At 37.3% G+C, this 24,389-nt stretch overlaps 2 protein-coding genes across 3 annotated transcripts; one reads left to right on the top strand and one right to left on the bottom strand.

Annotated features, from left to right (window-relative positions):
* Positions 1-6,914: 6,914 nt before the first annotated feature.
* LOC132171566 (uncharacterized) lies at positions 6,915-12,831 on the top strand. Its single transcript, XM_059582923.1, has 7 exons — positions 6,915-7,364; positions 7,443-7,687; positions 8,076-8,156; positions 8,245-8,586; positions 8,982-9,148; positions 9,244-10,082; positions 11,040-12,831. Exons 1-7 carry the CDS (start codon positions 6,938-6,940, stop codon positions 12,518-12,520), a joined length of 3,582 nt encoding a protein of 1,193 aa, XP_059438906.1. The 5' UTR covers positions 6,915-6,937; the 3' UTR covers positions 12,521-12,831.
* A 544-nt stretch (positions 12,832-13,375) lies between these two features.
* LOC132171567 (uncharacterized) lies at positions 13,376-19,826 on the bottom strand. 2 transcript variants are annotated; one of them, XM_059582924.1, is made up of 16 exons: positions 19,607-19,826; positions 19,077-19,265; positions 18,814-18,897; positions 18,628-18,699; positions 18,467-18,538; positions 18,115-18,348; positions 17,311-17,421; positions 17,111-17,224; positions 16,710-16,844; positions 16,548-16,616; positions 16,313-16,419; positions 15,540-15,623; positions 15,366-15,453; positions 14,757-14,867; positions 14,330-14,514; positions 13,376-13,974 (listed from the first exon to the last, which is right to left on the bottom strand). In XM_059582924.1, exons 2-16 carry the CDS (start codon positions 19,194-19,196, stop codon positions 13,749-13,751), a joined length of 1,812 nt encoding a protein of 603 aa, XP_059438907.1. In that variant the 5' UTR covers positions 19,197-19,265; positions 19,607-19,826; the 3' UTR covers positions 13,376-13,748. The 2 variants fall into 2 exon arrangements, with proteins under 2 accessions (XP_059438907.1, XP_059438908.1); XM_059582925.1 differs by having other exon boundaries at positions 16,710-16,832; positions 19,607-19,825.
* Between the last annotated feature and the right edge of the window lie 4,563 nt (positions 19,827-24,389).

Raw genomic sequence — 24,389 nt, 5'->3', positions numbered from 1 at the left:
GATTTAGCCCCCTAATGTTTCAAAAGTGATAAAGTAGCCCCTCAAACTACCAAACTATTACATTTTGGCAATTTCGTTAGTCAAAACCGTCAGTTTGGACGAAAATTGCAAAACGACGTCGTTTTGTTTAGGGCTACTTTATCACTTTCTGAACATTAGGGGGCTAAAATGAAAATGGCTGGTAGTTTAGGGGGCCTTTTTATATTTTTTCCAAATTTTTTTTTTTTCATAAAAGGGCATTGTAGTAACTTACCTATAACAAAACGACGTAGTTTTGCAGTTTTCGTCCAAACTGATGGTTTTGACTAACGGAGTGGCCAAAATGCAATAGTTTGGTAGTTTGGGGGGCTACTTTATCACTTTTGGAACATTAGGGGGCTAAATCGAAAACGACTGGTAGTTTGGGGGGCTTTTTTATATTTTTCCCTTTTTTTTTTTACAACCTATAATGAAAAGTTCTATAGAGATGTGTTTAAATTTTGAAATTAAACTATAAGAAAGAATCTCGCAGATATTTTTTTCTACAACCAAAGTACTTTTTTGAATGTTCATAATTTTGAGTTTTATTTGTGTTGAAATCTAATAAGTATTACACCAACAATATTAAAGATTCTTTCTAATTTTATATTAATGTTTTGATTAAGCAAAATTCATGTTTTCCTCTTGCAATTATGAAAAGTAAATTTCATAATACTTATGAAAAGTACGATTATAATATTTTTAAATTTTATAATTAAATTGTAATGAAGAATCCCGCGCATTGCGTGGGTTATAAGCTAGTTATATATAGAGGTTCTAATATTTATTAATGTATATTTGCAATAGAATCTTAATATTTTGGTCGCAAACTTGTATGTATGAGTGGTGACAAAAGGCATAATAGAGTAAAGAAATAGGGATCAAGTCTTTAAAGCCAACTAACCTTTTTTTTTTTTTTTTTTAAAGGGATTCCAAAATTTCATTAATCCAAAATGCCTTGATCCGTGATTACAATATCCCTAATGCATGGGGTATGTATTCCCTCCAACTAATGTCTTCAGTGGTGTGCAAAGCCATTTTCGCAACTCAGTGTGCAGCTTCAATTACTTTCCTTTTCACATGATTGATGCGCCAAAGCTGGAATATTCATTGGAGAAGAGTACTCTTGGCATCGTCTGCCAAATGACCATAATCATTCTAGCAACTATTCTTCTCTATGAAAGGCTTTTACCACCTCCAGTGAATTGCCCTCAAGGTTTATGCCGGTGGACCCCATCTGTAAGCCAAAGTCCACCGCCGCCCATGCTGCAAAAGCCTCAGCAACGGCTGGATCTGATATCCGAGGCCGTTGCATGAATTTTGACTCTAAAACACGCCCTTCATGGTCCCTTGCAATAATACCAACTCCCATTATCCTTAGTTGTTTATCAAGAGCTATGTCCATGTTGAGTTTCACCATTCCCTCGCATGGCTTTTTCCATTTTTCTTTGCACGTATCGCTTCTGGCTTGGGGACCTTCTTGCTCTATCTGCACTGCCTTGGCCATCACTTCCAATTGGTCACAGGCCCATTGTAGCACCACTTTGGGAGGGGAAAAAACACTCTCCAAAGACTACTTTGTTCCTCCTAAGCCATATTTGTCTAGCCACACTTGTTCCAAGCTCAATCTCTTCCTCCTCCAATCTGTTGAACAGCTTGTCAAGTATATTTATAAAAACTTCCTCACTACTGGAGTTCTTTTGGAGCTTTTTGCAACACTCTAACCATACATCCCGTGTCGCCAGGCAACTCCAAATAGCACGCCCCACCATCTCTATAGCAGATTCACATATTGGACATAATGGGTCATTGTTAATATGTCATCGATGGAGGTTCTCCTTAGTATGGAGGATATTATTACAAGCCTGCCAGTGAAAGTCTTCACCACCCGTGGTACTCTAAGCATCCATACCCCCTTCCAGAAATTGTAAAGAGGTTGTACTGTAACATCCCCAGTCCGTTAAGACTGAGTTTGCCACTTTTCTTCTTTTTCAACAAAAATTCTTGCAAAGATCTATAAGGTCTATCAGAGTACTTGATTTTAAAAGATACAATAAATGCGTAAAACATTTTTTTTTTTTTTTGATATTTTATTACAAGCGAAATTAGAAAACATTAGATTTTAGTTGCGGAATATCATATCATTACAATAACTTATATGAAAAGACTTTGAAAATTAATAATTATTCCCACCCCATTCCGGCCTCCTATTCCAGCATCCTTTCTACCTGAAAACAAGAAATAAAACTGAATGAGCCCAAGGGGGCCCAGCAAGTAAAATCCACAACCATAAATAGTTTTACTCATTGTTCTCAGTTTTGAAAATCGTTTTCGCAAATAAATATAATTCTAGCCATAATAATATCTGTATGTACGGTTGCATCTCCCGTAACATATACATACTATTACATCTAGTAATAGATCATCGTTGTAAATCATCTTTATAAATCATCATTATAATGCATCATTATAAATAATCTTTGTAAATCATCTTAGCATATCTTCGTTGAAAATATAGTATCATTTTCTCATAATAGGGCCCATGTACACTATTACCCCTGTGCACGAGGGTTGCGGGTCCTTGTGACCATGGCACTGAACTGTGGCCACAGCCATGCCCGACCGTCAATTAACTCTTTCTTGGTGCACTCAGCGGTCTAGTTGATGGAATACCACCTTCTGGCATAGCCTCCTTCAGTGGTTTCGCCTCCATCCGAGTATCGGTACCGAACTCTCATCTTATCTTATCTTGGGGCCAAAAATACTCTCCTCCATACATGTGCCCTCATTTCATAAACATTTATCTCATCTCTTGTACTTTTCTTTGTACTTCTTTTGATGCATCTTAGGGCAACATGTAGGAGGGTTTATCATCATTTTTTCTTTCTTATAATCATCATCATTTCTCAACTTTCTTTTCTCAAATTGAAAACCTTTTCAAATATAAACTTGTTGTATTTAGAAAGCGTTTAAATAAATAGAAACTTTCTAGATAATTCTTTTAGAAATCCTTCATGCATGCAACATAACTTCATAATACATAAATAAAATAATCATTTACAATTTACTAAAGAATGAATAAATAGCATGACATGAAGTAATTTTAGAAGGGGTAGTGAATTTACTTACCTCTAGACTGAAGCTAAAAGTGGTATGAAGGAATCTAGTTGCTCCAATATGACTAACACCACTAGTATATCTTTTTAAACTAATTTCTAAAGTCCGCTATCTCTTGTGTTCTTTCTTTCTTGTAGCGCTTGGTCTCGCCCTTTCTCTCTCTGTTCTGAGTAAACACTCTTAGAAAGAAGAAAGACCGAGTAAAAAGCGGAAGAAGGAAGAATATATGCAAGAAATGGGAGAGGAGATGAGTGGTGAAAATTCTGAAGGAGAAGAGCTCTATTTATAGGAGAAAATCAAACACTATTCTACCGTCAATTTACAATTATACCCTCATTTTACTATTTCACCAACCCTATACTATTCTACCTTCAATTTACAATTATACCCTCATTCTATCTTCAATTTACAATTATACCCTCATTCTATCTTCAATTTACAATTATACCCTCATTTTACTATTTCACCAACCCTATACTATTTCACCAACCCTATACTATTCTACCTTCAATTTACAATTATACCCTCATTCTATCTTCAATTTACAATTATACCCTCATTCTATCTTCAATTTACAATTATACCCTCATTTTACTATTTCACCAACCCTATACTATTTCACCAACCCTATACTATTCTATCTATCCTATACTATTCTACCTTCTTATTCTACCATCCTTATACCTACCATTTACTATCCTATTATTTCACCAATTACCATTCTCTAATTACCACTCTCATAAATTTCCCAAGAATTAAAATCCTTAGCTACAATGGATATTAAAATAACATCATTATCAAAAATAATCTATTTAAATAGCTTTGAAAATTCTGGGGCACTACATGTACAGTAGAACTAGAGTCTGCTTCCATTTGTTTCTCTTCCTGGGCCATGTGGTAAGCATTGCGTACTGAGAATTCACCGCTCTTGTTACTTGCCCATACCACCTTGTCTACTTGCGGTGTTGGACAGATGGCTAGCTCACATATCTTCTCTGCATCAGCCCTATTGAAAAACCTCCTCAACCAAAGGGATATTCCACCACTTAGTTGCCTCATCTATTAAAGCGCTTACCGTAGCATTTCCTTCCAAAACCTGTACAAGGGTTTGTACCGCATATGTCGCGGGTGAATGCAACCATCGGTCATGCCATATATTTATCCTCCTCCCATCTCTCACCCCCCATGTCAACCCTACTTGTAGACATTTTTTTGCAATCCAAATACTACGCCAAGCATAGGAAGCTTTTTTCCCCAATGATTCATCCAAAAATGTTCAATTGGGAAAATATTTATCCCTAAAATTTTTTGCCACATAAGAATCCGGATATTGAATCAGCCTCCACCCTTGTTTTGCAAGTAGCGCCATATTAAAACTTTCCAAGTCACGGAAGCCCAATCCACCCTTCTCCTTGGCCCTTCCCATTTTTTCTCAGCTCATCCAAGCTACTTTCGATTCACCCTAATGCTCTCACCAAAATTTTGCCATCATTGCGTTAATCTCCTTACATAAAGTCTTAGGAAGTTGGAACACGTTCATGGTGTAAGTAGGGATGGTCTGCACAACTGCTTTCAATAGGAGCTCATTACCTGCTTGAAATAGAAATTTCTCCTTCCATCCATGCATCTGATCCCAATTCTGCCCCTTTATCCTTGAAAAGGTGCTGATTTTTTATCTTTCTATGAGCGCAGGCAGCCCCAAATAATTCTCATGCCTTTGTGTCGAACTAATTCCTGCAACTGAGAGCTCGGGCTTCTTGCTTGGTATTTTGGCTAAAAAAAATGGAAGTCCTTTCCTTGTTCAACTTTTGCCCCGATGCCTTTTCATACATAGCCAAAACTTCTTGAATCCGAATTCATTCAAAGATATTGGCTTTGCAAAAAAGAAGGCTATCATCTGCAAAGAACAAATGATTTATCCTTGTGCCTCTTCTTGTAATTGGCAACCCTATGATGCCCTTCTCACTTTTCGCCCTATTAAGGGCAGCTGTTAGACCTTTCCGCACACAGAATGAAGAAATATGGTGATAAAGGGTCACCTTTCCTCAAACCCCTTGATGAAACAATTCTCCCATATGGGTGCCCATTGACAAGCACCGAGTATGTCACCGTTCAAACAAAAGTCATAACCAGTTTAACCCATCGGTCTGCAAAGCCAAGCTTTCTCATAATTGCTTCCAGAAAATCTCACTCGACCCTGTCATAAGCCTTGCTCGTATCCAACTTTAGGGCCATGTGTCTCTCTTTTCCTTTCATTCTTGTATCCATAGTGTGTAACGCTTCAAAAGCATTTAGGATTTTATCCGTGATAAGCCTCCTAGGAATGAAGGCATTTTGATTAGGCAAAATTATGGTGGCTAGAATTTTCTTCATTCTATTAGCTAATACTTTGGAAATTAGCTTGTAAAAGACATTGCACAAACTGATAGGTCGATACTCAGTTATTCTTGTAGGATTTTTGATTTTTGGAATAAGGCATATATATGTTTCATTTATCTTCTCATCAAAACTACCTCCATTCAAAAAATTAAGGACTACTGAACATACCTTATTACGGATGGTTGCTCACGACTTCTAATAAAACACAACTGCAAAACCATCAGGGCCAAGTGACTTGAGAGGATGCATTTGTGATAGTGCTAAGTCAACACTTAGCTGCCTCAAATGATCTTAACAATTTTTTGTTCATGGCCATAGTCACATGGGTATCGATAGCTTCCATACATTTTTCCATCCTTGTCGACCCATCTGTGCTAAAAAGTTCCTCATAAAATTGGATGAAAGCTTGGCTGATCTCAACTGGCCTTTTCCACTCAATGCTTTCTTCATCTTTTATCGTGCGAAACTGATTAATTTTTCGCCTGTGACTTTCCCATGCATGGAAAAAAGTTGTATTTCGATCGCTGTTTTGATACCAATTTTGTTTGGCCAACTAACCATCTTGATCATAGCTTACCAACCCCGACGTTGAAATAATTAGTAAAACAAGTAATTTGAATTAATAGATAAAATGCTGACTTTTGAAGTGCCATCAATTCAATATGATTAGGATGTATGAATGGCTATTAAATGTTTATTTTTCTAGTGTTTCTTGTTTTAAATCAAGGAGAGTATAGTAATTATAATCAAGGGTTGGCTAAAGCTATCTAAAACATGATGACTGGGCTTGTATGGCCCATTAACAAACATGTGGCTAAAACACTATTTTTCCTTTCAAATTGGGCAATTAAGGTTGAAGGCGACACTACTACGTATTGCGCTCTCAAGTGTAAATATGCATCGCCCTACCTAACCTACCAACTCTTCTCTTTTTGTCAATATTTGTGGATACTTAACGCCCCGTTGATAAGTGAGAGAGCAAAGCAATGCTACTTAATTATATTTTTAAAAAAGAAAAAGAAAATAAAATAAAATTCTAGTAGTAATAATATCTAAATGAATGAAATGAGTAAATGTGAAATGAATATAATAAATAAGCGTAAAGAATAAATTTACTAGAATGACCAGACCGTATATATGTAATAGTACTAGTAGGAACATAATGACCACACCGCAGTTGCGGCATTTTCAACCAACCTGTTAAATGGGATTTGCTTCTAGGCTTGGAGCTTCAACCAGGCCACCTTTAGGTTGGGTTTCTGGACCCAATGATACTCAAGCCCAGCCGCACCTAATAGAGGGCCGTATACAAATTCAAGAGCTTAACGGGCCTAGTGGGCCGAATCCAGAGATAGATAGAGGGAAAGATCTGAATCCCAATCCGCAATCCCAATCCCAATCCCAATCCCAATCTGAATCGGAAATGGAGGAATACCCGGAAGAGCTGAGGACACCACCGGTGAGTCTGATAGCGGTGGTGGGATGTCCGGAGCTTCACGCAACCTTGTCGAGGCACCTCCACTCGGAGCAGCCACCAATCAACACCCTCGCTCTCCCTGACTTCTCTAAGGCCTCTCTTCTTTTCTCCACCACCAAAGAGAGCAAAGACAACGATGATCATGAGACTGCTGTCGGTGGCATCTTGAAGAGGGATTGGCTGCTCAAGCACCGCACTAAGGTTCCCTCCGTACTCGCCGCTCTCTTCTCCTACGATCAGCTCTCCGGTGATCCCGCCCAGTGGCTCCAGGTCTGCTCCCTCCTCGATCAACTCAAAGCCCTGCTTCGTCCCAGGAACGTCAAATTCCTTCTTCTTGTGGTGGTGCCACACCAATCCAGTAACCCTCTCAATGGTTGGTAGTGTTATGAGTTGGAATTGGAATTGGATGCGCTGCTCTTACTCCTAACCAATTTAATTTCCCATTTTGTAGATGATATCGGCGAAGATCGAATGCTTGCGCTCCGCAAGCGTGCCGAATTGGATCCCAAATACATTCTCCTGTTTAAGCCGGACGAACCCTCCGAGCTCAAACAGTCTCTACAAAGGCTGGGATCCGCCTTCGCTGAATTGGCCAGTGCCTATTATAGAGACGAGGGGAGAAGGATCAAATTGCGTCTTGAAAAGAAGACCTTCAACTCTTCTAGCATTGAGTTGCACGTTCGCTATTGCTTCAAAGTAAGCGCCTTTTTGCTCTCAAAATACTTTCCGCTTCTACTACCTTTTCTTTGCAATGTTTTTGTATGATTTTCATGAAATTGTAAGCATTTATATGGAAAAGAATAGGAAATTAGGGAAGAAAGAATTGGAATTACTATGGCTATTCGAGGCAGCAAAAACCTCCTTACAAGTATTTCTCACAAACTGATCGATGCCTTCAAATGATTACAGTCAAAATATTTAACTACAATTTACTTCTAACCATTCTAACAGCTAACTAATCCTGTCCATTGATTCAAGTATCTGGCCCAAGAATGATAGCTGGAGATGTAATCGGATGCATTACATCTTCTCAACTTGTTTGTTTATATATGATCTAAATGTTGCTGTTTTGATGAATTGGTAGGTTGCTGTATATGCAGAGTTCCGAAGGGATTGGGTTGAAGCTTTAAGGTTTTATGAAGATGCCTATCAGACACTGCGAGAGGTACCATCCACATTCACGCTTTGTTCACTTTCAGTTTCCCAAATTGTAGAAAACTCTTCAGGAAACTTGCATGAACTCGATGATGCAGATGATTGGGACATCGAAAAGGTTGCCAGCACTCCAACGCCTAGTTGAGATAAAAACTGTTGCAGAGCAATTGCACTTCAAGATATCAACTTTGCTATTGCATGGTGGGAAGGTTGGGGAAGCAGTTTTGTGGTTCCGCCGGCACAATGCTTCGTATAGAAGGCTGGTTGGAGCGCCAGAGGCTATATTTCTTCACCGGGAGTGGATGAGTAGGCAATTTTTGGTATTTGCAGAATTGCTGGATAAAAGTTCAGCAGCCATTCAAAATATTTCATCTCTAGTTTTAGCTACAAAAGACACGCCTTTGACAGAGTGGGAATCTCGTCCAGCCTATTACTATCAGGTGAGAGCAGTGTTCTTTGCCTTCCTCCTATCTTGAGGAAAAGCAATCACTGGAATCAGATGAGATGTCACATGAATATGCATACTCGTTCTTGTGTTGCCCTTTCTTATGGCCTACTCTTCTTCTAAGTCAACAGAAAATATATTAGATCATTCAAGGACTTCATTCGAATTGCAATGATTTTTTTATCATGTCAATCCATGGACCTATTATGATCAGTCTCCATCCTTTCTTTTGTTTCCTCTATTGAAATTCTCCACTCGTTGGACTTGTTTACAGTATGAAACACCATGCTCCCTTTTCTTTAAGTATGTACATACACACACAGACATGTTTTAGTTGAATCTAATTATACATTTTACTGACTGGAATCTCCACGATTCATCTTGAAACAGTTAGCTGCTCACTACTTAAAGGAGAAGAGATCCTCTTTGGAACTTGCACTGTCAATGCTAGAAACCGCTAATGAAATGGATAATAGTGCCGAATCTGTGGTACCTTCAGCTTATGTGGGTCAGTTTGCTCGATTACTTGAGCAAGGGGATGCATTTTCTATGCTGCCGTAAGTCTTGACAAATAATACTCCAAATGTTCAGTTCGATACTAACTTCTCTTTTCTCACTAAAGCTTTACATTTCTTTTCATCTGGCTTTGCAGTATCACAGATGAAGAGTATATTCGATTTGCTGTTGCGGAAGGAAAAAGGTTTCAAGATTCCTTTGAAATAATTGCTCTGCTAAAAAAATCTTACGAATCATACGGTGATCTCAAAGTCCAGAGGATGGGCTCTTTTTGTGGATTCCAGATGGCCAGAGAATATTATGCTGCTGGTGACTTTACTAATGCAAAACAGCTTTTTGATGATATTGCAAGTCTGTACAGACGAGAGGGGTGGGTCATTTTGCTTTGGGAGGTCTTGGGTTACCTGCGGGAGTGTGCAAGGAAACGTGGTACAGTGAAAGAATTTGTAGAGTACTCACTTGAAATGGCTGCGCTGCCAGTATCATCTGGTATTGATACCCAGTCTTTAAGATTTAAAGAATGTGGCCCAGCTGGTCCTGCAAGTCTGGCAGAGAGAGAAGTAATACACAAGGAGGTTTTTGGGCTTGTCTGTGGAGAATCAGAGCTGCCACAAGTTGAGAGCCGTAATAATCTTCAAATAACTGGAGATAATCCACTTCACCTTGAGATTGATCTTGTCAGTCCACTTAGATTGGTACTTCTTGCTTCAGTTGCTTTTCATGAACAGATAATCAAGCCCAGTGTATCCACCTTGATTACAATATCACTTCTGTCACAGTTACCTGTTAGTGTTGAAATTGATCAATTAGAATTGCAATTCAATCAATCTGATTGTAACTTTATCATCATGAATGCCCAAAGACCTTCTTCAGCTGCTACATCTGATGATAAACAAGGGCACCGAGTAGAGACTTCTTCTTCTCTGGCACTTGCTACAAACAAATGGCTACGTTTCACTTATGACATCAAATCTGGTAAATCAGTTACCTCCTCTGCTTTCTTTAGGGTTTTGGCTGTTTGTTTTGTTCAATCTCTAAGAGTATCCACATCCGGTCCTTCAAACACTCTTTTTCTTCAAATTTTGAAGAAACCCACCTTAAAATCACCCTATATTCGGTTGTTTCTCATCCTTCATTTTAAAGAAAATGTCATCTTTTATTTTATTCATTTCCCTCTTTAAGCCTAATAAAAAACTCTTCCTATGCTCATCTCTCTCCAAAAGCTTCAAAATTTGAGCTTGAGGTTGAATATTTGAATGGAATAAAGAATGAAGTAGAGAAAAATAAAAATAAAGAATGGGATGTAGAGTGTTTTTCAAAAGTTATTCTTCAAAATAGAAAAAGAGGGGTTGTTCTCTTCAAATTTTGAAGAATCGGATGTGAATGCTCTAAAGGGGGATAATTGAGAAGAAAGAAAAAAAATATATATATATTATACTTCTGGGGATGCACACTGAGCATGTTCCTCCCACCAACTTCTTTTATTATTATTATTTTTTTTTTGGAGGGGTGGGGGCTTTTGAATTAACAAATACCATGAAGATGATCCACCCTATATGTTTGTTTTAACTGATACAGTCAAACTTTTTTGGGCCTTGCATTCTTTTGATATGGCCTTGCCTATGATATGTGCATTATGATATTGTTTTTTCAAATGGCACGAATTGTGCAAGTTCTGCAGTGGTTCTTCCAGCAATTTGATTGAATTGATTGACCCCATTCTATTGTTAAATTGACCTATTATCCAGTTAAAAGGAGTTGCTTTATGCTTGCCTTTTCTTTTCTTTCTCTTTTTGTTCCTCCTAGATATGCACCATCCCTCTGGTGAGATTTTCTCAAAGTAAATTAAAGTATTGTTCCTATGTCCCATCTCCTGTCGTGTAATTAAAGTATGGTTCTAACTGTTATGATAATTTTTTACGACACATTCAGATCAAAGTGGAAAGCTTGAATGTATATCTGTTATTGCAAAAATTGGAACGCACTTCACAATCTGTTGCAGAGCTGAAAGTCCAGCTTCAATGGAGGATTTACCTCTTTGGAAGTTTGAAGACCGTGTAGAGACCTCTCCAACCAAGGATGCTGCTCTAGCTTTCAATGGTCAAAAGGCTGCTCAGGTCGAAGAACCAGATCCACAAGTGGATCTTTATTTAGGTGCTTCTGGCCCTGCATTTGTTGGAGAGAGTTTCATGGTACCTGTTACTGTGATCTCCATGGGCCATGCAGTCTACTCTGGGGAGTTAAAGATTAACCTGGTAGATGTAAAAGGAGGTGGCTTATTTAGTCCAAGGGAAGCGGAACCATACTCTCTGGACAGTCATCATGTTGAGCTTGTCGGCATTTCTGGACCCCAAGGGGAGGATGAAAGTCAATTGGGTACAGATGAAATAAAAAAAATTCAGAAATCTTTTGGATTGGTTTCTGTTCCATCTCTGAAATGTGGAGAATCGTGGTCTTGCAAACTAGAAATAAAGTGGCATCGACCCAAACCGGTAATGCTTTTTGTATCATTGGGTTATTCTCCACAGAGCAATGAATCAACTGCACAAAAGGTTAACGTTCACAAGAGCTTGCAGATTGAAGGAAAAACTGCTATTTTAATTAACCATCAGTTTATGCTGCCATTTCGGCGGGACCCATTGTTGCTCTCAAGGATCAAGCCAGTCTCTGATTCTGATCAGCCAGCATCACTGCCTCTTAATGAAATAAGTATACTCATAGTTAGTGCTAAGAACTCTGCTGAGGTCCCATTGCGATTACTATCCATGTCCCTCCAATTAGACAATGACAGCGTTGTAAGGTCATATTCCACGCCGCATGAAGTTGAAGACCTAGATCCTGCCCTTCTTGTGCCAGGGGAAGAGTTCAAAAAGGTTTTTACTGTCATTTCTGAAGTTAATTCTTCAAAGCTCAGGTTAGGGACAATGTGTGTAAGATGGAGGAGGGATTCTGGGACTGAAGAGCAATCTGGTTCTACGGTGACTTCAGTTTTGACTGAACAAATCCTTCCTGATGTAAATGTGGAATTACCCCCTTTGGTTGTGAGTTTGGACTGTCCCCCTTATGCCATCCTTGGTGATCCCTTCACATACTTGATCAAAATTCGGAACCAAACACAATTGCTTCAAGAAGTAAAATTCTCATTGGGAGATGCACAAAGTTTTGTGTTATCTGGGTCTCACATTGACACGGTTTTTGTCCTCCCAAAATCTGAGCATATTCTCAGTTACAAACTTGTACCACTTGCCTCAGGTGTCCAACAATTGCCCAGATTTTCTGTGACCTGTGTAAGATACTCAGCTGGGTTTCTACCCTCAATTGCTGCATCTACTATATTCGTGTTTCCATCCAAGCCTCATTTCAAGGTGGCTAGTGTGAGAGACAGGAGAACGGAATCCCTTGTGGCTGAATGAATCCCAACCCTCTTATATTCAAAAAAAAGAAAGGTTTTAACGATGCAGAAGGGATGCCATGACAGGATGGGCGAAGGCCTGTTTCTTAACCCCTCTTATTCGGGGCTCAAAGGGAAAGCTATTCAAAATGCTCAAAGTTCAGGAGCTTCATTTGATATTCACCGACCTCTTTCAGGGATGTCATACTGTTGCAATTTGTCAAGTAATGTTTGTGTCTCATGGCGATCTTGGTGTTGTCAGTAAGGTCTTTATCTTCAAAGGAAATTGTCTGATATGAGAAATTTTTGGTAAAGGGTTGATTACTAATGTCACATACGTTCTTGGAAATCTAGGATCTGGAAATCTTCAAAATACATATATATATATATATATATATATATATATATATATATATATATATATATATATTGTATTTTGAAGATACAATTAATACTATAGCGAGAGAATCATCGTCTACAGGCATTTTAAATCAATGATTTTTTGTCTTTTATCTCTATGAAACTAGAATGGCAGGTTATGCGATGAGGCTATTTCTTTATAAAATAACAGTGTTGGTGGTACTATTTTGGTGGTAATATAACACATACTACATGTCCTTCTTATGTATGGCCTCCTAATGGAGTAAGTAATGAGAAATGGGCCACGTGTGTGTTAGCAATTGCAAGTTGTTCTCCAGACTGCTCCATTCTGGGCACAGATGTTGGCAGACGAAGGGCGTAGAAAGGAATTGGTAAGAGAGGCTGAGTCAGCCCCGGTGAAAGTGTTGAATCTATTGCACACATGTAAACCACATGACACTCTTCAGACTAAATAGATTACAAGGCGCCAACTGCCTAAAGAGGAAATCTCGTCATATATGCTAAAATTGTACAGGACGTAGAGGTCCACTGCTTCATTGAAATGAAGTTACCACTCTATCAAGTGTGTTTTTTTCGGTTACAATCAAGACAGGCACAAAAGATATTTGACTAAATCAAAATTCACTATGGGACATGCACATCTTCATTTAATTTTACAATGCCTGTGGATGAAAAAATTACATAAAATAAAAATAAGAGTTCCATAAGTCACAATTATAGATCCAAAATTGTAATGGCAAAACCCTTTCTTCATGTAGGTGCAGCACACCTTTGTCCGCCTACTCTTCCTTCTGGCACAAGGTAGACTTCGTGTTCATGTCTTCCGATCTTCCAGCACAAAGAGACTTTAAAAAAAATGTAGTTTGATATCACAAAGACTCTGGACTTGTCGAGGGTCTAATTCTTGCAGGCATTCCTCTTGGCTCCTCTAATCCATTCTGAATCCAATAAGCCATGGAATTCCTGGGTGTTATGGACATTTTGCTCACATCCAGATCAAGCTCTTGCTCAACATCTTCATCAATACTACCTTCATCATCATCATCATATGGAGGTCTGACCATTGACCAATACACGAAGTGTGGCCGGATGTATCTTCAGATTAATAGAGAAATGAACTAATGTCATGTCAGCAGACCATTCAAAAAACAAAAGTAACAAATTTCTCACCAAAAAAAAAGAAACAGAAAAAAAAAAAAGAAAAGTCCCCTTCCTATCTGCAGAACAATTTTATTGGTGAATGCGGAGGTGATCATTTTATACAACCACATTATCATCTGATGTTGGACTATTTAGGAAACTGGAAACTAGAGACCCCACCCCCCAGGCAAAATCGTAGGTAAGAGGTATTTAGTGTCTTGGGAATTCAAACAAGCTCCCTATTTAGTGTCTGAATTCCCAAATAGAGGTATTTCATTCATTAATCAATCCAAAAGCTAAGAATGTATACCTGTCACTTTTTTTCAGCAAACATGGGTCAAATGGGAAGAACATGTCAAGTCTTTCTATCCCACCGAAAGCCCTTGAATGTTCTGACTCCAGCGAGTAGTTAAAAATAAATTCCTCAGATGAGGTGAATAGACAGGCTGCTTCTGCTTGTCGGCAAAATTCATCTACAATGGAAGGCAGACATACCTGTCAAAAAAAAAAACTGAAATAAGCCGTGTATTCTGATAAAGTTTGGATTGCTTGATCGCTATCCTGTACCATTGAAAAATAAAATAAATTGAAAAGATAAAGGACAAGGACTAAACAAGAGTAAATACACAAATTCTTTCTCAATGTGGAAACAAAAACTATCACACGTCAATTTTGCAATAGTACATGCTGAGTACTCTTTTTTATGTGTCTTTGGCAGTGCCCCAAAATCTCCTCACCTTCAATGGGCTCAATTTATGATTCAATATTGGCTCTATTAAGAGATGTGATTTGAACCAAGCAACATCCATCATTGATTTCATTCGGAAGCAGAGCACATACATGATCGCCTGTAAACAGACAAATAACCATTAATTTGAAATTAGCCAAAACAGTACAGAATTGGATTTAAATTAGCGAACATATATTAATATAACAATGAAAACATAGGGATCATGTAATGCTATTCATAAAGAAACAGCAACATTCTCAGGTCATCTCCAACAATGATTTTAACAATTTAGAATGTGTTGTGAGTAACCATTTTCATCTACCACACATAAAATGACAATAAAAAATGGATTTGTGAATTAACAGTGCAGGAAATTTAATGTTTTCAACTACATATTATGCAGTCAACTAACATTCACTACTCATTGTGGGTCACTTTCTCAATTCCCAAAAGATGCACAGTATAACGGCCAATTAATAAATAATGAAGATATCATTATTTCAGGATGCAAATATGCTTGATAACATTACTGTCTCCAAAGGCTTTCTCATCAATGATGAAAAGTGCAAAAATCTAAGCTTCCAGTCCTCCTAATTATAGCCAAAGCAACATATACCTGGCATGCAGAGTAGAAAAGTCTATGGGATGTTGGGTCCATTACAGCACCTTTCGTTTTGCAATATTCAAAAGACCAATCTACCAGCCTGAGAACACATAAACACAAGATCACATTAATTTTAAGTAGTTATAACAGCAGTACGGATCACATTGGGATGTTATGGTTCACAACCTTTTCAGCATCCCAGCAACCAAAGGGGCAGACAGAAAATTTGCACGAGACAAATAACTAGCAAGATAAGCAACAGCACTCATCCTGTATAGAACCAGAAAAAATCAGCATCACAGATCAAGCTCATATAACAAGTAAAATTACACCGCAGAACTTTCAAGTAACTAGAGTTTGACCATAAATCAGACAAGAACGGGAAAGCTAAATGTAGGGGAAGGGAAGATGTGAGAACTTAATTAAAGGGGATTGAGAATTGCATCCATGTCAGCGGTACAAAGAGAAAATGATTTCAAATCAGGTGGTTAATCACTCCAAGATAATTACCCAAAGAAAATGTCTAATCTGATACTAGTGTGAGATAGAAAATCAAGAATATAAAACAAGATAATTTAAACTGCACATGATTTTGCTGACGTGTCTGGCAAGCTCAATACCAAACAGTAGGCAAGACTGACATGCCCGATATCAATTTTCAAAATAACAACCATGACAGCTACTTCAAACAATCAGTGAAAGGATTCCTTAACAAAGTGCTAGAGTTGTACCCATACAAATGCATGACAGAAAACACAACCAAAATGAGTATTAAATATCTAATTTATAAATGCAGAAAAGAATCATTTCAAGAAGTTAAGTATAGATTAACTTCAAGTGTTTTAATGGCAAAAAACCCTAACAATCAACACAACAAATGAATGTTTCCTTTCCCAAAACAAGAAGTTACACACCAACAAGCAATTTTGTTTTCTTTAATCAAAGCATGGTCACATTACCTGAAAGGCAAAGGGTAGTCTTCACGAACAAAAATATCAGCAAGTAACATGGCAAATCTCACACCACAGTTTTCAGGATCTAGAGCACAGGCATAGAACATCACAAACTGCAATACAGAAAAAGCAAAAGCAATGCATTTTAATGCTGGCTTTACCAACAAAACTTTTCGGTATTCAATAGAGACAAATATGAGAGAAAGCAGGGCAATTTGGTGAGAAACATTGTATACGTTACCTGAGCAAATTTTGACTTGTATGCGGTCAGAACTGTAATCCGGAATGAGTCTAAAAGATGTTCAAAGACCTAATGACACATATCAATAATATAATACGATTGGACATTGGTCACAGAAGATGGCATATCAAAGCCATTGAAAATTTGAACATCCAAGAGTACCTCAACCAAACGGCCACTGTCTTTACATGATTCCAGATGCTCAAAAGTTAGCGCCATCAAGCTATCTAATTTTTCAGCAATTAAGCTTCCTCCTAAACTCTTCCGAGTTAATTCTCTTGAAAGCTGCATAAACATCTTGAAATTACTTTAAATATCAGAGTAAAATAATCATAAGAATTCAAGAAGAATAGGAATAAATAAGATCATATCAGAAAACAAAATCCCTCTTCAAACAATACAGTATACCATAGGTTCGAAAGTTAGCAGGAACTAATACAGTGAGGCATTTCCTCACATTCAACCAGTGAGGCATTTCCAACAATCTGCTATCATTTTTTATTTAAAAAGATTAATAGATGAAACTAGATATCAGCCAATTTATTGTTGAGTATGGATAATACCTCAGTACCATCCTCCTCATCGTAATCTGCAATTTCGTCCACATTTTCAAGCTCCATCTGAAATATGCCTTTACTAGAGTCATCTTGTAAAATGTCCTCCCATCCAATCTCCACCTAAAAGAAACTCAATACATGATTACATATAAATGCAGATAAATTTTTTTAGCCATTAATTTGTTTGGGAAATTCAAACTACTTACATCAAACTCTATAAGCATGTCCATCAGCCCCATAAGCATTGTGCTCATAACAAATTCTCCAATTGCACCACTCTCCAGCTTTAACATGTTCTCCACATATATAACCGCCAACTACAAGAAGAGGTTGGTATAATTTCAGATCTAATGACCGACACTGTAACAATATTCAGATCTGTAACAGCAGACAATTTAAGGCAGCAAAACAGTCGCAAGCATAATAGGAATTTGCAATCAGGAATAACAAAATAATGAAATTTATGAGAAGAAACAATCAAAATTTAGCAAGGTACACGTGAACTACAGAGATACAATCAGTATATGCCAAAACCAGATCCAAAAAAAATACAATCCTCAGTGTTTTTAAAACTATCCAATGGGTACAGCACTGAGATTCTGAAACTGGAAGAGAGTCTGTTTCAAGCAGTTGCTTAAATTTCCACATTAACCCTTCATAGCCCCAGATAAATGCAAAACCACAAGACTGAAATGACACTGACAAAGAGAAGGTTAAAACTAAGGAAGTGATAAAATGAAGAATATGCACTGCCTCCCCCCTAGATGCCACAATCAACAATGATGAGCAAGAGAGACAGAAAGCATACTAATGCCAAGCAGATTGACATGGGGGCTCTCAAGAGGCACAACACATTGCCCCCGCCAACTTGACCAGAGATATGTGCCACATGCGACTCAAAGCGACATGCAAAGGCATTAAGACCTAACAAAATTACAACAAATGCATCGCACAAAACTGTATCATGTTCATAATTGGATTGCAGATAGTGAAAAGCTTATTGAACTCACAGGTTCCTTGTCATAGATTGGCATTCTTTGAGAAATTATTGGACATAGTATTGAGGGAGCAAGAGGCACCAAATCAGCTATATGTTTCAGAGCTGAATGCACACGAGACAGAACTTGGTCCTTTCTTGCAAGACCACGTGGCTGCTTCAGCATATTAACAAAAGAGTTTGGTGGGGTGAAGTTGCTAACAAGCATTTCCAAACATGAATTGACATGTTTTCCATTTGAAGCAGCCTGCAATATATTCAGCAATAATCAACCATAAAAGGTTCATCAAATTGTCCTCCCAAGTAAGGTGGGGAAAATCTATTCCTCATGCATCACAATAAAATGCTGCCTAAGAACCACATACCAAGGATATGATTAGTTCAAGCAAAGCATCCATCACATCAGGTCCGTAGTTCCACATGTTCATTCGAAAAATCTGAAAAACATTTGTCATAAAAAATTAATGAAATTTAAGAAAACAAAACAGCATCAATAAACACACAGATCCAAATATCATCTACTCACTGAAGAAAGAAGAGTCTCATGAAGAACAATATCTATATAAGAAACTGCTCCAGATAGTGCCTTTAAACTCGTCTGCCAAGCATATATAGATAAGAATTAATGACTCAGAAAAATCATTGAAGATGTGAATAGGAGTATAGTTTTGCCAAAAAAAAAAAAAAACAGGAATGTTGGTAAAGAGCCTACCACAAGTAGCGCAACATCCTCAGGAGCGAGCCGCTCCGTATGATGCAAAACCCCAACAAGCTGGTTATAACTGTCACTATCACCCTGAACGAGTAGAATTTATATTTAAAGCATGCTCATCAACATTAACATAACAATTTCATACAGATGACGATCATAAGCTGAGTAGCAAGATAAAGAGAGATGCTCCAACAGTTTCCTGATTCATTAATGTTAACAAGACAAATTCGAAGACAGCATGTTGCACGTGGCAGAATGCTTACCGATGAGACTGAACTAAGAGCATCCCTGACATGATAAACTAACTCGGAGTCACTGAAATTATCGTCCTCCTCCATTTCATGAAACTCTGCCTTGCCGTTAACTAATTCCTCAGCTCCCATGGTCTCCGACCCAGACCCAACTGATCCCGTCTTTCCAGACGTGGCCTGGGAGGGATAACTTAATTAAGCCTGCAAAAACAGAGAGATTAGCATCAACATTCATCGTAATGCATGGATAAAGGGAGCCCCAGCAACAGCCTTAGCTCCCAGCAATCAGTGATGGGCTAGATTGGAAAATCAAGCCCAAACTGCAAGAAAAAAAAAAAAAATTCCTCCACTTTCTTGGCAACCAAACAGCAGCAAGAAAAAGAATTCGAAATCAGATTAAAAATACTCAATCAGAGAACACAAATTGAACCAAAAAAGGCATAGAAACTCGAAGCCAATCAGTGTCTAATCGGTACGCGGCACACGGTGGATTTGCCCAGCCCTAATTTTTACTAAAACCAAACCGATAGGCTAAGTTATACCTGGTTGAAGAGTCCTAATTCAGGTTTCAGCTGGTAGCACCTCCACCGATGAACTCCATACGCCGCAACAGCTGTCTTCTTCGTTATTTTCTGCGTGTCCCTAAAAGTCGTTTCAGATCCTCTCAAATTATTCTTCGAGGCGCGGCCCCCTTCTTCTAAGTTATGAGGGGCGGCTGCAGCGGTGGGAAAGCAAGCTTAGGAGGGTTTCGAAGGAAGCGAAACCCTCTTTATCACACATATTTTCGTATTTGTAAAAAGACCCCTCGGTATTTTTGTATTTCTCCCATGGCCCTTATTTCTAACTCCTACAGATTCGGTTTCGGTTACCCTCGTCGTCAACAAATTGACGTGTGGCCCAACTACAGACGGGCTATTATAAAGCCCAATTGAGCTCAAATTGAGCTAATTAGTAATTGGTATCCATAAATAAATAAAAATTGGCATGTTTACACTGATTAATCATGTTTTTTTTTTTTTTTTTTTTTAAGGTCTTTCTTTTTTGAGTGTTTTGTTTTGAGTTTTTCGTGTTTTTTTTTATGTTTTTGCCTTTTTTTAGTGTTTTTCGCTTTTTTTTTTTTCATTTTTCTTTTTTCGTGTTTTTGGAGGGTTTTTGTGTTTTTGGAGGTTATTCATGTGGTTTTTTTTTTTTTTAGTGTTTTCCGTGTTTTTGGAGTTTTTTCGTGTTTTTGGAGGTTATTCATGTTTTTTTAGTGTTTTCATGTTTTTTTTTTTTAGGGTTTTCAGCTTCTTCTTTTTGTATATAGGTTTGTAGAGTTTTCGTGTTTTTTTTTTTTTTTTTTAGTGCTTTTGGAGGGTTTTCATGTTTTTGTGCTAATGTTTTACTTGTCATTTTAGTGTTTTTCGTATTTTTTGAGTGCTTTTGGAGGTTTTTCGTTCTTTTTAGTGTTTTCGGGTTTTATTTTTTAGGTACTTGAACTTGAAAAGAAGCTTGAAGGGGTCACACAAGAGTTGGCTGTTGTTGAGTCAACTCTTGCTCTCAGGAACTCTGATTTGGCTTCATTACAAAATAATCTAAGGGAATTAGAGGAATTGAGAGAAATGAAAGAGGTTTGACACTTTTCATCTCATTCCTAATTCTTTATGTCTCATTTTCTACCTTAATTGCATCACAATATTTCAAGCCTTGATATGAATGTATTTTCAACCGAGTGCATTTTGCTTATTACTTTCTACTTGCATTTAGGACATCGATAGAAAGAATGAGCAAACTACTGCCATTTTGAAGATGCAAGGGGCTCAACTTGTTGAGTTGGAAGTGCTTTATAAGGAGGAACAAGTTTTAAGAAAGCGTTATTTTAATACTATTGAAGGTTGGCATTTTCTAAAACCTTCAAAATTAAGGGCATTTTCAACAGCATAAGATGTGTTGGTCTTTATTTTTGTTAGTCTTGAAGAATCTTTATAAATGACAAGAGCAAAATATTGTCCCTCTCATACATTTCAAATATGAAAGGCCAGATCATCGTTTTTTGTCGATTAAGACCTTTTAATGAGAAAGAGACTATTGAAAAATAAAGAGATGTATTCACAAGTCTTGATGAGTTTACAGTTGAACATCCATGGAAAGATGATAAAGCCAAGCAGCATATACATGATCATGTATTTGATGGCAGTGCTACCCAAGAAGGCGTGTTTGAGCCTTTGAGGATACAAGGGCAGGTTTGATTGAGTTTGAATACATGCAAAACCTCAAAAAAAAAACACGAAAGAAACACGAAAAACCTCTAAAAACACAAAAACCCTCCAAAAACACAAAAAACCTAAAACCTAAAAATAATAATAATAATAACGTAAAAACACTAAAAACAAAACACTAAACCCTAACATTAGGGTTTAAACCCTAAAACCACCAAAACCCCTAAAAAAATAAAAATAAAAAAACAGAAGGCGGACTATATGGAATGGGTAAAAAAGTAGGAAACTTGCTTATATAGAGAATCGGTAACCAAAAGCAAGAATTATTTTGAGAGAATTTTCAAAAACCATGATAGAATTACAGTGAAGAACTATGGATCAATGTTTAATTCTTCTTATCAAGAGTTTGCTGTTTCTTACAGTCCACCAAAAGGAGGAAGCTGGACTACATAAGGAATCGGTCACCAAAAGTAAGAAGATGGACTATATAGGGTTTTGAGGCATTAGCACCAAAGGGTGATATCATCTCCAAATGGTTAACTTTTTATCCCTAAATTTTATTTTTGAAACCATAAATAAGTTTTGAGGCATTAACAACTTAGGATGACTGAATCCTTAAAGGGTTGACCAAAAGCCAAAATGTGGACTATTAAAGTTTTTGAGGCATTATCACCAAAGGGTGATAGCATCCCTGGCCATCTATAGTTAAATGATTGCATAATGGCACATAACTCAAGGAAGCACCGACACAGTTAACTGTAGATGGGCTGCTCGTGGTGTTGAAGAATCTTGGATCAGGAGTTGTGCAAGACTTTTTGCCAAGATCATTAGTGCCTCTTGTATACAATTTGTATACAGAAGAGAAGAGTGTTGGTTTTTTTTTTTTTTTTAAGGTGTAAGAAATTGGGTGGACAATTATTTTTTTGAGTCCGAGCTCTTTAGAGAATGAGTCAAGTCTGAAACTTGTGCCAGTTAAGACAGTTACCAATTACTAGGCACTATAGGCTTGTAAAGACTTTAAACTCAAAATCACGTAAGATCATTAAGCTCACTTGAATGCAATCAATGGTCATTACATTTAGTTGAAAGAATAGTGTTAATAATAGGTTCATTAGCAACAATAATTGTAATATTATTAGTAATAATAAATATAAATCAATTTTTTTTTTTTTTTTACATGTCCACACAAGAGGGGGAGAGGAATTCGAACTAATGACATTCGCTTCATTAGGCGTGGTCCCAACTGATTGAACTACCTCTTGAGAATAAATATAAATCAAATTGTAATAATAATGGTTGTTCCAATTAAGATAATATTTATAGTATCAACAATAATAATATTAATGAGTTCATCAGTGAACTAATGTCACATTCAACAGTAATAACGTTGTATATTCAATACAAATCAGAGATACATGATGTGCATTTAATGGATGTGTATTACTAGTCCAACAATAATAGTAACTGAATGTCCATTAGTAATAGTGAATGCGTGTTGCACATTCAGAAGTAATGACAAGTCCAATAATAGTAATAATAATAATAATAATAGTTGTGATTTTATTAGCAAGGATAATCATAACTTTATAGCAATGATAACAACTTAAGAGTAATGATAGTAACAATTTCATCAACAACAATAAATAGTAACTTTTACCAATATCAATAAAGAAAAAAATTTGATCGATAACATATCAATATAACTATAGTGTTTTGATGGAACACTATAGTTATATTGATATGTTATCGATCAAATTTTTTTCTTTATTGATATTGGTAAATGTTTCTGTCTGATTTTTTCATGATTAATGAGAATTTATGATATTTCTTCAAATATATATATATATATATATATATATATATAGTGTTAACAATGAGAAAATAACTGCAACATTAATCTAAATAGTCACATGAAATGGAGAAAAATTGAGTGATTAAGGAAGAGATGATATGACTGTATGATATTGCATCATTGACATTGAGTGGCATAAACTTAAATCGATAATAGTTGAGCCTTTAATAAATCATGGGCCATGTATGATAGAAAAAATTAGGTGGTGTTTTATGGTTGAATGAGCTTTCCATTACTTCCATGAACCTTCGTTTAAGGTGTTGTTTTCTAGATGTTTCATAAGAGAAGAAAATATCTATGAATAATATGAGTAAGACGAGTTTTTTTTTGGTTTAAAAAAAGCTTGCTATGAGTTTCTTACTGATGAAGAGTAAAATACAATAGTAGGGTCGTGCTAAGTATAGATTATATAAGAAAGATAAAGAGAAGAAAAAGAGTATATATATAAAAAGCATTAATTAAAAGGTTAAATTTAGTTTTCTTTTTATCAATGTCAAGCTATTAAGTAAGTCGTGATTTAAAGGTATTATATATATATATTATCAATTTACACGATGAGTGAAAGGTAGAAAGAAACAAAAAAGAGAGAAAAAAAAGAAAAAAAAAGAAAAGAAAAGAAAGCAAAGGCACGGGGTTAACATGTGAGTGTGTCCGCAATGTAGCAGTCCTCATCGGTCTCAGATAGCAGAGCACGTGAGGGCGTCCTCATAATATCACTTCTCGAATCATCAAATGGCCCATAGCTCAAAAGAAGTCGCTGTGCGCCTGTGTCTCCGAAAGAGAGAGGAAAACGGTTATGGCGTGAGGAGCAGTGCCAGCTGGAAACGGTTGGCTAGAAGCTGGACGTGAAGCAACACGTGTACCCCATCTGAACGTGGACACCTGGACACTGCAATTACTCCTCCTGTCACCCACTCGTTTCTTTTGTCAGTTGGGAGTGGCAAGAGGAGTAGCATAACATAACCCACCCCTCCAATCAGTCCCTTCGCAACCGATTTTGAGAAAATGACGGCTCTTCCTTTTATTTACACTTTTACCACGGCGCCGGACGCACAAGCACAACCCTCTGCCTGTGGGAATGGGTCCCACCTTTGGAATAGAATAATAATCCAGTGCGTTTCAGGATGTGGACCATCTGCGTGCATCCAAGCGAAAGCATTGTATAAACGGTGTCTGTATAAATTGCATTGCTCGCTGCTGCTTTTTTCAGTTTTTGGACAAAAGGGTAAAGGGAGGTAGGGGCAGTTGATGGTAATTCAGGGGGTAGAGTAAGGG

The sequence above is a fragment of the Corylus avellana genome, chromosome ca2 (genome assembly GCF_901000735.1).
Source record: "Corylus avellana chromosome ca2, CavTom2PMs-1.0".
Classification (NCBI taxonomy): domain Eukaryota; kingdom Viridiplantae; phylum Streptophyta; class Magnoliopsida; order Fagales; family Betulaceae; genus Corylus; species Corylus avellana.
Note: the sequence above shows the minus strand (reverse complement) of the source record. Positions and strands in the feature narration are given on the sequence as shown.

Excerpts from the sequence above, each read along its gene's own strand:
- LOC132171566 (XM_059582923.1), top strand. The coding sequence starts at position 6,938 with ATGGAGGAATACCCGGAAGAGCTGAGGACACCACCGGTGAGTCTGATA. Across the intron at positions 7,365-7,442 it reads ATCCAGTAACCCTCTCAATG|ATGATATCGGCGAAGATCGA; the intron begins GTTGGTAGTGTT and ends CCCATTTTGTAG. Across the intron at positions 7,688-8,075 it reads ACGTTCGCTATTGCTTCAAA|GTTGCTGTATATGCAGAGTT; the intron begins GTAAGCGCCTTT and ends ATGAATTGGTAG.
- LOC132171567 (XM_059582924.1), bottom strand. The coding sequence starts at position 19,196 with ATGGGAGCTGAGGAATTAGTTAACGGCAAGGCAGAGTTTCATGAAATG. Across the intron at positions 16,845-17,110 it reads ATGAGGAGGATGGTACTGAG|ATGTTTATGCAGCTTTCAAG; the intron begins GTATTATCCATA and ends AGTAATTTCAAG. Across the intron at positions 15,624-16,312 it reads GACTACCCTTTGCCTTTCAG|GATGAGTGCTGTTGCTTATC; the intron begins GTAATGTGACCA and ends GGTTCTATACAG.